Source organism: Sminthopsis crassicaudata, chromosome 1 (genome assembly GCF_048593235.1).
Source record: "Sminthopsis crassicaudata isolate SCR6 chromosome 1, ASM4859323v1, whole genome shotgun sequence".
In the NCBI taxonomy this organism is placed as follows: domain Eukaryota; kingdom Metazoa; phylum Chordata; class Mammalia; order Dasyuromorphia; family Dasyuridae; genus Sminthopsis; species Sminthopsis crassicaudata.
This window is the reverse complement of record NC_133617.1, coordinates 496,474,403-496,492,553: the sequence shown is the minus strand read 5'-3', so window position 1 is coordinate 496,492,553 and position 18,151 is coordinate 496,474,403. Positions and strand designations below refer to the sequence as shown.

At 32.9% G+C, this 18,151-nt stretch overlaps 1 protein-coding gene across 2 annotated transcripts in view; it reads left to right on the top strand.

The window, feature by feature from the left end:
- Positions 1 to 18,151, top strand: part of LOC141550622 (solute carrier family 12 member 2) — a 106,961-nt gene that overhangs the window by 63,934 nt on the left and 24,876 nt on the right. For both annotated transcript variants that reach the window (XM_074281450.1, XM_074281449.1), the window contains exons 11-16: positions 1,113 to 1,220; positions 4,219 to 4,342; positions 4,752 to 4,853; positions 6,187 to 6,342; positions 8,365 to 8,464; positions 17,417 to 17,528. In XM_074281450.1, coding sequence (XP_074137551.1) covers positions 1,113 to 1,220; positions 4,219 to 4,342; positions 4,752 to 4,853; positions 6,187 to 6,342; positions 8,365 to 8,464; positions 17,417 to 17,528 — 702 coding nt within the window. The remainder of the gene's footprint in view (positions 1 to 1,112; positions 1,221 to 4,218; positions 4,343 to 4,751; positions 4,854 to 6,186; positions 6,343 to 8,364; positions 8,465 to 17,416; positions 17,529 to 18,151) is intronic.

The following is an 18,151-nucleotide window of genomic DNA, read 5'->3' as shown; positions in this document are numbered from 1 at the left end:
TATTACTTAGTTTTTTCCATGTGTTTTTATAAAGATATAAAACAGCTGTAGAGGAATCATTTGCTATTTTGGAGATGAAAAATTAATGAAGAAGCTAGAGGAGGCATTTAGACTAGAATCTTCCTTATAGTCAATACAAAAATTGTATCTATATTCATAATAGAATATTTTGTAGACAAAGTGATTTTTGAAGGAAAGATATCTTAACTCGAAATGATAGGATTCAAAAAGATTCTCTCTACAGCCAAATCATTAATCTCGATTTTAGAAAGATGTATACTAGGGTTCAAAAAATTAGTTTTATGAACGTATGTTGGGACAGGTCTGTAGTGTGAAAAAGATTTAAAGATTTTAGTAGATATCTAGTCTCAAAATAAGTCAGCAGGATAATATAGTATCCAAGAAAACTAATGCAATCTTGGGTCCAGTGTCCAAGACTATGGAAGAGGAGGTGATTATGTCATACTCTGCTTTGTTCCATCTGTATTTGGATTACTAGGTTAATTCTGGAAACCATAGTTTAGGAACAACATTGATAAGTGGGCAGGTTTCCAGAGGAGTTCAAACTGGATAGGTATTAAGTTAGCAATTTCTTGATTATCCACAGGGTTAGTTATCCTAACATCTGTGTTGAAGAAAGGCAAAATGATTTTAATATTGCCCAAAGTGACATATGTTTGGAAAGGTAATACAGTGCAATGATAACTAGTATATACATAGTACTTTAAGGTTTTTGTAAAGAATTTTACAAATATCTCATCTTAATTAATTTTGTAACAATCCTAAGAGGTAAGTCAAATAACCATATTTTACAAATGAAACTGTACCACTGTAACTGTGAATGAGTTGGCCCAGAGACCTCCAGCTAGTAAATTGGATTTGAACTCTGGCCTTTTTTACTCTAGATCCAGTGCTTAATCCACTGTGCTGCCTAACTATCACTTTATAATGCCATGATACATTGAAAAGTGCTGTTGATTTTTTTCCCCCTTTATTAAAATAATCTAGAGATAACTATTAGTTTGTTTCTGATGATACTTTTGCATTGGTTTTTAGTTTATCTACTTGTTGATGAGATTACTTTTAATTTCATTTAATTTCGTTGCTTTTAGGTAATGAGTATGGTGTCAGGATTTGCACCCCTGATTTCTGCAGGTATCTTTTCTGCCACTTTGTCTTCTGCATTGGCATCTCTTGTGAGTGCTCCCAAAATCTTTCAGGTAAGTATATCAAAATCAAGTTATTCAAGTTATTACTACGAGTAACTAATTTATAGAAAGAGTGCTAATAAAGAGAATATAAACACATATTACATTTCCTGCTTGAAGATACTGTCCATTATCAGGACATATGTTCTCAATCATTTTTCCATATTAGCAGAAAGTAGATTCATGAAAAAATTATCTGTATCATTGATCTTTGCATCCTTGTGACCAATATGAGTATATATAAAATAGTAGGTAAGACTTAGAAGTAATATAATTGTATAGAGGAAAGCAAATTGGACTTTTTCCTAATTAACATGTTATTTCAATCTACTTAACTAGCCAATTGTAAACATGTTTTAGAGTATTATCTTGTTTAAAATATATCAATAACAAGTAAGGATTGTTTTAACTAGCACTGTTTCCTACTAGCATTAAGAGTAAACATAAAAAGTAAATTAATTTTGTTTTAAATTGTGCCAGTTAATTCTTAATGTATCAGTTCAGTATGCTAATTTTTTAAATTTTAAGATTGTTATATGCATTTTAAAGCATGTTTTTAATATACAGGTGTATTCTGAATATATGTGTATTTGTATACATGAGTAAAAATGTATGTTTGCATTTATATGCTGTTTTATATAGAGTATAATTTAGTTCTTTTTTCAAAGTACTGGGAATACTGGCTAGAAATGAATAAAATACAAATGTTATGATCAGAAAAAGCTTTTGCTGTGACCAAGAACAGCGATACAATCTTTATTCCCTTCATGATACAGAGGAGCTAGCTGCTAGTATAAATTCTATTTTTTTTTTTTTTCTTCTGAGGCTGGGGTTAAGTGACTTGCCCAGGCTAACACAGCTAGGAAGTGTTAAGTGTCTGAGACCAGATTTGAACTCTGGACCTCCTGAATTCAAGGCTGGTGCTCTATCCACTGTGCCACCTAGCTGCCCCCAGACAGACTTTTTTAAAGTTCATCTTCTCTTATTTCATAGAAGAGGAAAAAGGTTGAGTGGATGATTTGCCTAACTTAGGGGAAGGGAAAAGTTTAAGTATGTATCTAGTGCTTTCTATGTGCCAGGAACTGTATTAAAGACTTTTAACAAATATTATCTTATTTAATCTTCACAACAGCCCTGAGAAAGGTGGGTGCAATTATTATCCCCCATTTTACAGTTGGGGAAACTGAAGCATACAGAGGTTAAGTGACTTTTCCAGGGTCACACAGCTGTGTCTGAAGCCAGATTTCAGCTCAAGTAACTCCAGACCCAGGATATTATCTATTATACGGCACACTACTAATTTACTTCTTTGGCCTCTGGACCCCAATCTACATATAGTCCATGTTAAAAATGAATTCATTTTTAAATGTTAGAGCTGTTAAATGTTAGAGCTTTTTGATTATCTCATCTAACCCTCTAATTTTATAGGTAAGGAAATGGCTCTAAAAGGTTGCTCAGAGTCACATAGCTAAATTAATAAGACATAGTATTGGAATCCTGCTGCCCTGTCCAGCTTTTCTACTTTTGAACCCTCCCAAAATATCGAGTTTACTGGCTAGATTTCCTTGTTAAGGACCATGCCTTAAACCATACAAACTCTGATTCTCATTGATTGGCCACCAATCCAAGGTCCCATGGCCAAGCCCCATTTGATGTGCTCTCATCAGAGAAGGTGCTGAGCTCTATGAGCAAAGCAGAATTGAATTTGCCCAAAAGAAACAAAAGATGTGCAAAATCAGAAAGTCCACCCCAAATGTTCATAAAGGGACTATTGTGTCCAAGCTGTGGAAGAGCATTCCAAGCTTGTATTGATCTAATCAGCCAATGGTAACTTATCTCTAACATAGTGATGTCATTTTGGTCCTCTCCAAGAATGAAGGTCAACAACCAACCAATCAAGGATTCTGATTGACTCAGATGGAGTGATTCAGTCATTTCTGCTTTGGTCAGAAAGCCTGAGGGTCTTCCCCTCCCAGATTTATTCACTCATTTATTTAGATGTGGTTATGCTTTTTGGCTTGGTTTGGTTTGTTTTTTTAACTAGGTGGAAGTGTCTCCACTTTTAACTTTGCCTCAATTGCTATCTAAGGTTAAATACTGAATGTGGGTTTGGCCTCAGTCTACCTGTTGAAAACCTCAGCCTAAAAAGATCCAAGTCCCCCACTGCATCCAGGACCATCTCCAGTCCTCTTGTTCTATATCTGGCCACTGGTCCCCAGATGGCTCTGGAGGGGAAAGTGAGGCAGGTGACCTTGCCCAGCCCTCTTTTCACTGTATGTCATGGCATTGCCTTCCTGTTGTGGTCCTCTTCAAGAACTAAGGACAAACAGGGGCAGCTAGGTGGCGCAGTGAATAGAGTGCTGGCCCTGAAGTCAGGAGGACCTGAGTTCAAATCCATCCTCAGATCCTTAACCACTTGCTAGCTGTGTGATCCTAGGAAAGTCACTTAATCCCAATTGCCTTATCAAAAAAAAAAAGAAAGAAAGAAAGAACTAAGGACAGGCAACAGCAGCACATCATGAAACACGTATATATGATTTTCTTAATTAACAAAACCTATCTTTATCATATACATTATAGAGTATTTTAACCTTCAATTAGCTGGTTCTGGTGGTGGTAGAGTGTGTGTGTGTGTGTGTGTGTGTGTGTGTGTGTGTGTATGATGATAGAAAATATAGAATAACTGACTGTTTCTGGTAGAAAGGACATAGAACTACATACAACTCTTGTAACCAAGGGTAAGGTTTCTTTCATCTTAACATCTGCCTAGATCAATTAGCTATCCTGAACTTATTTTAAGCTCTCCTCTTTTTTTATTTTTGAGTATAAAGGATTGTTTATACCTAGCCATACCTAGCAAAACTTTAGAAGGGTTTTTGCCATTAAAAAATATTGAATGAGAGTGGAAAACATGTTAATAAAGTAGATTAATATGAGCCTTTTTTTTTTTTATTTGGGGGAATGCCCTTGACACAATCTTTTATTTTAATGTTTACTTTTCTTTATTTAGGCATTGTGTAAGGACAATATCTACCCAGCTTTCCAGATGTTTGCTAAAGGTTATGGGAAGAACAATGAACCACTTCGTGGCTATATCCTGACATTCTTAATTGCACTTGGGTTCATCTTAATTGGTTAGTTATTTAAATAGATATAAATGAGTTTTGTGATTTTACATTTTACATTTGTTTCTGACCTTGGATTTGAACAAAAGTATCTGTTTACTCTAACTCGTTTTAACTTAATCAAGTCCCATTTGCTTCTGGAAGGGACTGTCAGGAAGGAAATACTTAAAACCCATTTATTTGTAAGATTTACCAATATAATTCATATCGTAATTCTGGAAACGTAAAATCTTTAATTCAGTTCCAGAACTTTTGAATAACTCTTACCATCTTAACTGCCATAGAACCTTTGTGACCTCATTTATTATATGAGAAGAGAACAAAATTAATTCAAAAGGGTAATGGACTCTCAATCACACAATAACCTTTCATCTGAATTTGTAAATAACTTAACCTCTTTATATGTGGTTCTTTACAGCTGAATTGAATGTTATTGCTCCAATAATCTCCAACTTCTTCCTTGCCTCATATGCACTGATTAATTTTTCAGTGTTCCATGCATCGCTTGCAAAATCTCCAGGTAGTAATTTTCCATTTAAATTTTTAAAATGTGTTCATGTAGAAGTTGACTATCAAAGTACTGTTTGGTGATTTTAGAAAAGACTTTTAAACCTACCAACTATATTTATATATATGTATGTATTTCTATAATTTTTAAGTAGATATATAACATTAATAGAAAAAATAACATTTAGAACTTTGTACTATAACAATTGAGAATGATAACATACTAGTTCTCAGATTGCAGGTGAGTTTATAGTGTAGAGAATATAAGACTTGCTCAGAATTACATTGGCAGGTTGACCAATACATGTTAAATATGTTAAAGTTCAATTTGTGTTTTTAAGAGTTCTTAAAATACTTTGTATCTTTGTCATCTTTTAAACCTAAGTAGCTACATGTAATATATCTATGTGACATATTAGTATATATTCCTATATATAACTGTTATAAAACAGGTACTAGTTTTGTAGAATTAAATTATAAATTGGTGATCTTTTCCAAATTAAATTTCAGAATTAAAGATTTTATATACAAATAGCCTACTATTTCATTAGCATGAATTAGCATTGAAATTACTTGGAGTATCCATTTTTATATTTTGTTTCAGAATATATATTTTGTATGTACATTGGGTTACACATGCATACATATATGCATATTTCCATCAAATAAAACAAAGTAATGTGCATGATAGTATTAGAAATGTAGATGGCAGACCTTTATTATGTGGTTTTCATATTGTAATAACTATTTTTTTGAATTGTTGAATCTTCTTTCAGTTTTAATATTTTTCCAAATGAGGGAAGTAAATATACTTGTTGCTCCATACTTTCTCATGATAGTTTGCTCAATTATTAATACATTTATAAATCTTGACTCCAGAAGTGTAGATAGCACTCTGAGCCTGGAGTAAAGAAAGCCTGAGTTCATATACTTATTGCTGTTTAAACAAATCACTTCTTTTGCCTTAGTTTTTTCAACTGTAAAATGATGATAAATATTCCACCTACTTCTCAGAGTTGTTGTGAGAATCAAATGAGATATTTGTTAAAAGTGCTTAGCATAATACGTGATACATAATAGGTGCTATGCCCAACACCAAGTGGTGAGACATGATTCTTCATTAAACACAAAAGAGGTGAATTATAGGTGTTGAATGAGACATGTGAAATGTGCTTTGGGTTTTTTTCTTGGGAGAGCAGGGTGAGTTGTTGGAAAGTGAAAGTAATATAAGCAGAAATAAAATTTTAAAGTAAGCATTACAAAATAGGAGCTCATGCAAATGTGTTAGTAACATGGCTTTAATTTTTTTTTTTTTTTTTTTTTTTTTTTTTTTTTTTAATGATTAGGTTGGCGTCCTGCTTTCAAGTATTACAACATGTGGATTTCACTTATTGGGGCAATTCTCTGTTGCATAGTGATGTTTGTCATTAATTGGTGGGCTGCATTGTTAACATATGTCATCGTTCTTGGATTGTACATTTATGTTACCTACAAAAAACCAGGTCAGTAAATATGTGATATATACTTTTAGACTAAAATATTGTTATATTGTTATAAGCATTATTACTGTATGCTGAGGATTATCATTGACATGTATTTGCTTTACATTCAAAGACAACTTTGTACTTGATATTAAAATAAGAAAATTTTATTTATAAACAGTAAAAAGACTACTTTAAATTCAATTATTGATGCTATCATTCAAAATGATATGTAAGCTAATCTTATTTCTAGAAAATAATTAAATATAATCTAATATTTAACTTGTCAAAATGAGTTAATAAAAAACTTGTTTTTAAAGTTTAAAACCACAGGCAGAATAATAGCTACAATATATATGTACACTGGCTCTGATTCAGTTGAACAGGCATTTATTGAATGTTTACTTTGTGCTCATTACTGTACTAGATATTATTGTGTTCCCAAAGGAAACCACAGCCTCTTTGAGCTAACTAATTGAGAACACACAAACACAAACTAAACAATAATTATAAGGTCATATTAAAAACATTGTCAAGTAGTTTGAACTTTATAATTAAATTCTAAAAGCACACAACTTAGAAATTCTTAGAAAAGGTTTTAGTTACTAATTGGAAAAAGTTCATCTCAAACCACATCTCATAAACAGTGATAGATATCTTTTTGGTGAAGAAACAGCAGATTGGCATTGGGAACAAAAATTTAGAACCACATCTACAGAGAGAAAGAGAGGGGCCAATTGGTTAGAGAGGAGGGACTGAATTGGATAACATAAGAATCAAGGAATTCCTTGATACAGGTCTTTTGGTATACTATATTTGCTCAGAGCCTGTGAAGGTGTTTCAGAAGAAAAAAAAATATTCACAAATATTCACATTTCAGAATTTACATGGTAGCAGCAAAGATAAGTAACTTATGGCAAAATAACTTGTCTGGATTCCAGGCCTAACTCTGATTCATACTGTTTCTATGGCCCCTCTTAGTAGTCTATATAGCTCTGTAAGACTGTAAGCTAGAAGATGTTGGCTTGCCTTGGGAGGAGTTTTTTCATGCAGTTGTTTTGGATTCACAGATCTAGTCTCTATCACGGTTATAAAGATTATTTTTGCAATTATCTAAAGAAGAGAATTGATGGGGAGAGTAGAGGCAGAAGTAGAAGTGAATGTTATTCCAGTAATCCAAATGTAAAATAGAGATTTAGATTGGGATAGTAACTCTAAAATATGCATCTTATGAATTTATAAGCAGTTTTCAAGAGCTACCTTTCTTTTTCTGTTAATCTTTAAAATATTCATCTATTATACAATTCAAATTACCAAACTATGGTATTTTCACAGAAATCTCTTTAAAATTACATTATCAAAGGAGTGAGCATCTTGAACATTCATTAATGTACTAAGAAATCCAAATTGCCAGTGCAACCAAACAAAATATGGAAAAACCACAAATTCTTTCTGTACATTAGATATACATATAGTTTATATAATAACTATTATGGACTAGAGTTCTGTCTAGATTTTAAAGTTTGATGTTACATCTTAAAACAGTGTTCATTTATGTAAATGAAATCACCTTTTTTGAGTTGACCTCACATGCTTACAACTGCATGTATGTATAAATGCACATAAACATGCATAACTATACATATATTCATAGCACATACCTATTCCTATACATATGTGTATGTGTATATATGTATATAAATGAATATATATGTTTGGTTTCATGGGGGTGCATCTTCCTTCCTTTGGTACTGGCATCCCATGCCTTGGTAGACAGTTAAGAACACAGTCTGTGGTTGTGACCCTCAAAAAACTTACTTTGGATGGCAGACCACCAACAGACACAGTTTTTCACTAGCTCTATACATGCTTTTCAGTGTAGTAGGTCTTGAGAGTTTAGTTTAAGCTATAGTAAGTAGAATTTTTAGTGAAAAATTTAAATAAATATCAATTAAAATTTGAAAAAAAAACAAACCTTACTTTCTCTCCCCTTCCCCCCCAAGTCAGATTGGTAACAATTAGCAATATTGTATATCCTTACAGATGTGAATTGGGGATCATCAACACAAGCCCTGACTTACTTGAGTGCATTGCAGCACTCTATTCGTCTTTCTGGTGTAGAAGACCATGTGAAGAATTTCAGGTAAACTATAAGATATCATAGGTAACTCCCAGCAGCTCTTTGCTATCACTATAATGGAAATGGTTGATTTTATTTTTTATATTCTTTGACCATCATCATTTCTTGTGAGCAACAAGATAGTTTTCTTATCACTTTGGTCAAAAAGTCTTAGGGCTAGAGTTGACTAATCTTGAAATAATTAACAAATTAAATAAAAAGTTTACCCAAGTTTCTTGTTATTTTTCTCTTTATGAAAGATTAGCAATTATTAGCTACTTCATAAGCATGTTATTGTAGAGATCTATTGAAAAATAATATAGAAACAGTCCTTTTATTATAACTTTATCATCCACTTTTAAGTTTATAATGCCTGTATCACTATGTTTATTTGTTTATTAATTTAGTGTGAACAAAACTTTTTTTTGGATAACTAGGTAGTGCATCTGATAAAGTGCCAGCCTAGAGCCAGGAAGACTCATCTTTCTCAGTTCAGATTTCACCTCAGACGCTTATTAGTTGTGTGACCTAGGGCAAGTCAATTAATCCTATTTATCCTAGTTTTCTCATCTATCATATGAGCTGGAAAAGAAAATGGCAAACCACTTCAGTATCTTTGCCAAGAAAACTCAAAAGAATCAGATACAACTGAAAACAACTGAATAGAACTTTTCTTGGGTTATTATATCATATCAGTGATTTAGAAGATATATATAGGCAGGAATAAATATTAGTTGCCTTAGTATTCAAATTTAGAGCCATAGGATTGGACGGGAATATGTACTTTATTTGTTTTTTGTTGATTAATAATCCTTGTTAAGTACATTTCATCTTGGTAGGAGTTCTTTATATCCTATTTATTGCTGTTACTGATTTTAAATCTCTTAATATCTTTATTTAGCTTTGTTCTAGTTTGCTGCTTCTAATAATTGTTTAGCTTTAATTATTGACGCATTATAAAGAAAGAATGCTATAAATACAATATTAACATCTACATTAGTCACAAATTAGGCTTGTGACTATTTTAAGTCAGATCATAGAATAGTTACTTTTTAATTATGCAACTTCAGATTTCTACTTAAGTCATAGTTGAGATCTTTAAAATCTTGCTAGATTACAGTTAATTGATTATAAAATCTCAGGTAAATTTAAGTCTCTTTTAAACTAATATGATCATATTACTTTATATAGTTTTCATTGTTCAGATGTCTTCTAGAAACTTGACTTTTTTATGTTTCATTCTTTTTTTTTCTTTCCTTCACCACCAACTTTCTTTAATTTACTATTAAATTATTTTTATTTTCATTATTTAAGGTCTGTTTTACATTTGAATCACACAGACCTTTCTTGAAAGATTCCTATTGATTTGGAGATAGGTGTTATGATATGAGAAACATCTATTTTAAAAATTATTTTGAGTAATATTTAATCCTTTTAAAAATATTTTTCTGCCTATACTTTAAAATCAATTCCAGAAACAGCCTGTTAATTTTTTTAATTATTTTTAAAAATAATTTAAGTGTATGCTGCAAAGTCTATACAGACGTGACCATTTATTTTATACCTTTTATTATTGGTATGGTTCAGCACCACAAATACCAGTCATCAGTCATAATGATCCCAAAATATCAATGATCAACCTCAATGACACAGAATTCTGAAGTGGGTTTTTAGCTTTAAACTAGGTTCAGCTGGAATACAATTTAATGAAAAAATTAGTAGATGCCCATAGAAATAAAGTTACTTGGCCAAGATCCTATAGGTAGAAAGTAGACAAGCCAGGCTTCACATTCAGATACATTTCAAAATTATTTATTTTTCCGCTGAATATGAAAACTGTAATCAAATATTTGGTGCAATTTTGAATTAGAAGACCTGAGTTTCTAGTAGGAAGTGTTTTTTTCTGTTTTGTTTTTTTTGGGGGGGCAGGTTGTTTGTTTTGCTTTGGACTTTGAAAGCTAGCAAACATATCAGCTTTATACCAATTGTGAATGTCATAATGCTTATTTTTTTAATTTAAATGATTCTACATGCTACATATCAGCAAAGATAGAGATTAGTAAATAAGACAGCTTTGATGTAGTAAAAGGATGTGACACATATATCCATATTTTAATGTACAATAAATACATTAAAAAAGTCTTTTGAGGGTGACAGTTGACTGGGAAAATCAGAATAAGCTTCATAGAAAAGGGAGCATTTAAACTGAATATTGAAGAATATAAGTTACTTTGAAAGCAGACACCCTGGGAACTAAATATTGTATCTTCCCCACTATAAGGCACGGGCACTTAATAGGAGGAAATTACTATTTTCTGATAATGTGAGACAGGAATATTCCCCATCCCCTGAAATAATGTTTGTATCTCATACCAAAAAGAAAGTAAGGTAACTTATGATGAAGAATTTTTAAATGAACACTAATATTTATATGTTTGTATTATAATTTTGTCTCATTAATGTGATTATTTGAAACATGAGTAGAATGAAGTTGCTTCACAGTGCCTATACCTATTTCTGAGAAGACATTAAGCAATGATGTTAGATTGAAGGGTTCATTTACCCAAAAAGGTAGTGATTTTTTAGAGCAAAGAAGGACTTTAGGAAGTGGAATTAACAACCACTGCCAGAAAAGGCTGTTATAGTTTGTGTTGGCAGCTGATAAAAATACAAATAATAATTAAAATATAGATAATGAAATTAAATCCACTATTTCTTGTGCTATCAAATTGTTATGAGCTATTAGAAGCTTAGAAGTTGTATCCATAAAATGATTTACTGTGATATGCAGGTCTTTTATCAAACTGATTTGACCCTGTATGGAATGACACTTTGAATTGTGTCATTAAAGAAATAAACAATAATGCTTTAGCAACAGATCAAACCTTACTTTAATTACTAATGGTTTTTTCCCATAATTAGATAATATTTATTATAATTCTCACATTTGAAAGGGATTTAAGTGGTTCTGATAACTTGATTTCTGTATCATTGGGATTTATCATTGATATTTTGGGATCATTATGACTGATGGCTGGTATTTGTGGTACTGAACCATAGCAATAATAAAGGTATAAAATAAATGGTCGTGTCTGTATAGGCTTTGCAACATTCACTTAAATTATTTTTTTTAATCAACAGGCTGTTTCTGTAATTGGTTTTAAAGTATAGGCAGAAAAAATAAATTATACTTTTCATTATTTTAACTTTGTCTATATATTTCCTTAAAATTATTAATGCTTAATAAATCTAGTCATTACTGAAAAGCTACCAATTTTTAAAAACTAAATATGTGTTAGTTCATTTGGGATTGTACTTACTTTTATTTATAAATATAAATAGAAAATTCTGGTTTTGTTTTAAAAACTTTGTTCTTCCTGAGTGTCACAGAATCCATAACTTTAGAGTTGAATATCAGAAATCACTAACTATTAATTAAATACTATGTACCAGACACTGGGAGATTTATATTGAGAGTACTAATTAAAGCATCAAACAGTCTCTGCTCTGAAGGTATTTAGATTCTTTCAGGGGAGGTATATACATATGTAAGGGTATATAGAATAAATATATAATAAGGAGGATAGAGTAGTTGCACTAGGGGAGGAATCAAGAAAGATTCTGTTGAAGGTAATTGTGGAGGGGGAGAGGAAAGAATCCAGGATATTTGAAGGAGAAAAGAGATTTTATGCAATGAAAGAGGAAAAAGATTTTAGGCAAGGGAGATGACCAGTACAGAGTTGTATTGCTATGTTTAAGGAATATATAAAAGATAATTTTGGCTTTTTTATAGAGTGTGAAAGGAGATAATATATAATGAGACTAGGAAAGATGGATTTTGGTGAGGTTGTTAAAGGGCTTTAAAATACAATTGTTTATATCTTGCTCTTTTGAGATATTAGGAAACCAGTAGAGTTGGTCAGCTCCTGTATTTATTTAAGGCAGATCACTTTACTAACTATTGGAAGAGACTTGAGGCAAGAAGTTTGTTGTAATTTTTAAGTGAGAAGTAATGAGGTAATAGTTGTATAAATAAACAGGAGTCAGATGTAAGCATAGAAATGTCAAGATTTAGCAACTCATTGGATATATGAGGTGAAAGATACAAAATAGCATCCAGGTTATGAACCTTGGAAACAGGAAATATGATGGTGCCTATGGAAAAAGTTGGGGGAAAATAAAGGTCCAGGCTATCACTTTTGAGAATATTCACAGTTAAGGATTTAATCTAGACAAAAAGCCAACAAATAAGAGCGGAATGGAGTAGTTAATACATGAAGAAAATCAGGAGAAAGTAATGTCACAAAAAAATTCAGAGAGAAAAGGATATCCAGGATGAGAAGGGGTAGCCAATAGTGTTAAGTATAGCAGAGAGAAAAAGAAGGATTGGGGCAGAGGGTGTAGAGAGGAACTAGACTTGGCTTTTAGATTCACATCTAAGTTTTAGTGGGTTTTGTTTGGGAAAGATTTTTGGCATGTTTTAAGAAAATAGGAAAAGAATCAATAGAAAGGGAGACATTAAAGATGAAGTATAGCGGTAGATAATGGTAATATAATATATAATATTATAATATATAATATAATGGTAATGGAGCCATCTATTAGAGAAGATAGAGCAAGGGATGGAATCAAGGGTTTATGTGGTGTGGTTGGTAATAGACAAAGGAATGAAGGACTCAGTAAATAAGGAAGACAGAATCTGAACTGGTTAACTATAGGGTCCAGATTAGGAAAAGTGTCTTAAAGTCAAATAAATGAGCATTTATTGCTCACTTTGTTCCATGTACTGTGCTAAGTGCTAGGAATACAACTAAAAACAATTCCTACCTTGAAGGAGAAACAGAGCACATAAAAAGAAACTGGAAAAGGGGGTTAGGGGTGGGGAGTGAGATGATGGAGAAAGAAGTCTAGAAAGTGAGAGATGGAGGCTATTATGGTTTGAACATGGCTGATCTGAATACTTAAATTGCAGGTTAGCAAGTGCAGTTCCTAGAAGGAACTGATCGGTGGAGCCAAAGAAGTAATGTAGTCTTCTAGGGTGAAAGCTAGGTAGGGATTGTTGTTGTTTGTCTTCATTGTCTAAGAAGACTATGATATCAGGGAGGAGATGCTGTGACATACAAGTGAATTGGTTTTAAATGGGGGGAGTCTCTGTAAAGTCAACAGCCTCACTTTCTCCTCCAGAGCCATCTAGGTCCAGTGGTAGGATATGGATGAGGACAACTGGAGATGGCCCTGGATACAATGGGAGATATTGGCCTTTTTGAGCTAAGATCTTTCCCAGATCTATTGGTTTGATTAAATTAAGGGGAAAATGAGAAAAAGAATGGTGTCTTTTGTGTAGTCAAAAAAATAAAATACAGGAGGAGAAGAGAGACTTTGACATTTTTAACAAAGTCTTTAATAACTCTCAGTTCGTCTGAAACAATGCCCAATTAGTGATTAAGTTTAGGTAAGAAATGGGGAAGAGAATGGCCTTTTTCACATAGTCCAAAAAAAGGAAGGGGGGGGCGCCTAGGAGAGAAAGACCCTCAGGGTTTCTAGCCAAAACAGGAACATTTGCTCATTCTGAGCCATCTGATTCCAAATTATGCAGTCAGTTCAAACAATGACCAAATGAAACAGCCTGGATTTATTCAGTCCGTTAAAGCCAAAGTGATAAGGGTTTAAGGCATGGCTCATAAAAAAAAAAAAAAAAAAATAGCCCAGAATCCAGAATCCCCTAAGATATGTTGATATTCGGGGATCAAAATTTATAGTTCTTTGAGCAGAGCATCCTCACTTGAGGTTATGACTCCCTTTGTGAATGGAGGGAGAGGGGATAAGCAAAGAAGGAAGGAACGTCTTGGATCCCCAGTGGTACAGCTACTATTACAGGTTGTTGTTTGTCTTTCATTTTTGAATAGGTCCATGGCATCTAAAAAGTAATGTCTTAACTTGCAAGCAAATTGAATTTAAATGAGGGAGGGAGCCTCACTCTTTCCTCCAGAGCCATCTGAGTCCATTGACAAGATATATATCAGGATGACTGGAAATAGCCCTTAAAAAAGCAGTGGGAGATGTTGACCTCGTTGAGCTAAAATCTTTCCCACATCTTAGTTTGTCTGATGTCTATTCAATGATTAAGGCTAGGGGAAAATGAGACAAAGAATGGTGCCTTTTACCTAGTAATAAAAAATAAAGTCAATCCAGGAGAAGAAGAAAATCAGGTTTTCTGGCCAAAGCAGAAAGTGTTAAGCCAGAATGTAGGAGAAGGGATGACAGAGGACTAGTACTATCCCTATAGTGCTATATTTAAGTAGTGAGTTAACATAGTCTGTGTCATTAGGACCTAAACAGGATTTCATAGCTTTAGGGAATCTCAAACTCTATCCAGTGCCAATTGACACTTCTGCAACTTGAGTCTTTCAAAGTTGGCTAGAGCACTGGTGTCAAACTCAATAGAAATAGATCCCTACTAACCATATATTGACCTAGAAAAACACAGATTAACATTATGTTGTATTTTTATTTGTTTTATTAAACATTTTCCAAATATGTTCATCTGTTTGTTGCTACCATAATATCATAAGATGTTAAACTTATGTTATATGGTAGCAACAAACAGGTTAATACATTTAGTTAGAGCACTGTCTTGCTCAAGGTTACACAGCCAATATGTGGCCAAAGCAAGATTTGAAGCTAGGTTATATTGGCTATACATCCAGTGTGCCACGACTGCCTCTCATTACCTCTATAGGATATAAAACATTAATAGAGTAGATTTAAAAAGAAGGGAGAGTGTTCAGGAGTGATAGAGACAGAAATTACCTAAGTGCATGGGAATTGCTGGGTTTGGGGGCAAATGATTTAAGATACAGTGAGGTATAAAGAGAGTGAACAAAGATACAGCATCATCTTGAGGAAGCCAGTGCATGTAGTTAAAAAGCTGCCTGCTTTCATTTCTTTTTTCTTAACTCTTCAGATTTTTGCAGGCAGACTTCCAGCCTCATATTTAACTGAAACTGTTCTCTTCAAATGATGTCTTATGTCATAAATAAATGCCTCTTCTCAGTGATGACCCTCTACTTTTTGCTTCACTGCTCTCTCTTGATTCTTCTGACTATTCTTTCCTAATCAATTTTACTAGATCATTGTCCATATCAACTACTAACTTTGGTTATTTCCCCAGAATTGTCCAGAATTTTCTCCTCTCTATATACTTTCCTATCTCAATAGCTTTCATGGATTCAGTTATACAGAAAACTTGCAAATGTATTCAGCCTACTCTGTCTCCTGGATCTCTGTAACACTTCAAAAGTTAACTATCATCAATTTTAAAATGAGCATTTCAAACTCAGCATCTCCAAAACAGTATCTCCAGCTCATCCCTATTCCAGACTTCTCTATTACTGCAGCACATGCTTAAAGTCATACAGACTCCAACTTCAATATTACCTTTGACTTCTTACTTACTCACTACTCATACCTAATCAATTCCCCTATCTTTTCTCTGTGTCCATACTATTTTTCCCATTTTCTCCATTCACGCAGCTACTACTACCCTAATTCAGACCCTTATCACTTCTTATCCTGGATTGCTGCAATATTCTTATTTGATCTTTTTCAAGGAAATAAGACACTCCAAAGTGAAATATTTTTAAGTGAATTTCTTAAGTGTTCTTTGTTACTCTTCCCCTTTTCAGGCAGTAAATGCCAGTGGCTCCCTGTTATTTCTAGAATCAAATATGATCTATTTTGTCTGCCACTTAAAGCTCTTCGTAACCTGACCCCTTCCTGCTTTTTATACCTTACTGTCCTTCTCACATGGTCCAGTCATATTAGCTTATTTGCTATTCTCATTTATGACACTCCATTTCTTCTCTGTGCCTTTGTCTTTCATGTCTGGAAGGCTCTTCCTTCTCACCTCTGCCTCTTGGAATTTCTTTTAAATCTTATCTCTAGACCTATTTCACACATGAAGCCTTTCTTTATCCTCTTAACTCTCAGTTGTCTCACCTTGATAAAATGTAAATCATTTTGAGGGACTTGGTTTTTGCTTTTGTTTTCTCAACACTCAGTACCCTTCTTTGTGTATAGTAAGTGCTTAAGAAATGCTTTTTGGTTAATTTATTGACAATTGATGAGCAACATTTTGCCACAGCATTTTGTAGTGTGAGGATTACTAGTTTGAGTCAGTTGAGACCTGGATTCATATCCTCTTTTACTAGCTTAGTGACCTGGACAAATTACTAAGCTTCCCAAGCTCCAGTTTTCTCATCTGCAAAATAAGAGTAGTAGTACTTCCGAAGGTTTTTTGTTTTGTTTTGTTTTTAAGATTAAATGAGACAATAGATGTAGAATGAAACAATTTATCATATAAATGTCATTTATTATTACTATACCTTCCTGGACATTGTGTGTATATGTGTGTATGTTTGTGTTCATGTATATATGTACCCATAAAGGATTGAAAGCCACACTAATACTACACTTAGTGATATTTCGTGTACAAAATTAGAGATTAGTAAATTTATCAATTCAAAAAAATTTGCTTGAAAAATTTAGCAAAACACTTGTATTAATTTTGTGTTTGTACTTAGCATTACTAAGTAATAAAGGAATTATTCATTTTCATATATTAATCAATTTAGTTCCTAAGTTCCTATTTTCTCTGAGCTTTAGGCAGCACTGCTCATGTGATAGAATAATTGTGCCTCCTTTTGATTTGATCAAAATTATTCCCAAGTCAGAGAAGAAGAAAAACCTAGTTGAACATAAAGTGGCAATAGTTACATCACATCAAAAGTGATTTCCCTAAGTCCTTGTTATAAAGTGATCACACAAGAGCTTGTCCCATGCCATAGCTTTCCGAATGACAATACAGAGGTATTAACATCTTACAGAAAGCAACTGAAAATAAGATCATGCCATTAATCAATACAAAAAACCCAAGATTTTCTAATTTTTGTTTTTCTTTTTTTAATCTTATATTAGGCCTCAGTGTCTTGTTATGACAGGTTCTCCAAACTCACGTCCAGCTTTGCTTCATCTTGTTCATGCATTTACAAAAAATGTTGGTTTGATGGTCTGTGGTCATGTACATATGGTAAGTGTTCACTTTTTTCCCTGTGTTAGAAAATTTTCCCCATTGTTTACTGTGATATATAATATGACTTGTTAAAAGTGAAATGTCCTTATAAAGTAAATGTGTTTTACCATATTTCTTTAAAGTTTGTTACCTTAAATTATTTCTTCTTTTATTTCAGAATGTTTAGTGCTCTTCTTTTTAAAAGAGCTCCTATCTGTTATTTAACTCCAAAATATTCAATTCTTCTTAATGCTATTCTTTTCTGATTATTGTCTTCTACTCTCCTCTATATATATGCAGATAGATAAGGATTCTCTTCTAATCCTCTTAAATATTTTTTCTTCTTAATTTTCATATCCTTTTCCAATGGAACACTTCAGTCTCCCTTAAAGCCTACAAAGTGGAGAGGCTTTTCTTCTGCACCTTTACCTTCTCTTATAAAAGGGTGACTAGTTTATATAGTCAATCACTCAGTACATATTTATTAAGTCTGTGCCAGACACTGTACTTAGCCCTGGGGATATTAATACAAAATTTAAAGGAAAACCAGTCCTTGCTCTCAAGACACTGATAGCCCTCTTAGAACATACAAAAATAAGCCAAAAAGGAGGGAAGGGAGTTACTCAGAGCAGGGACATGAA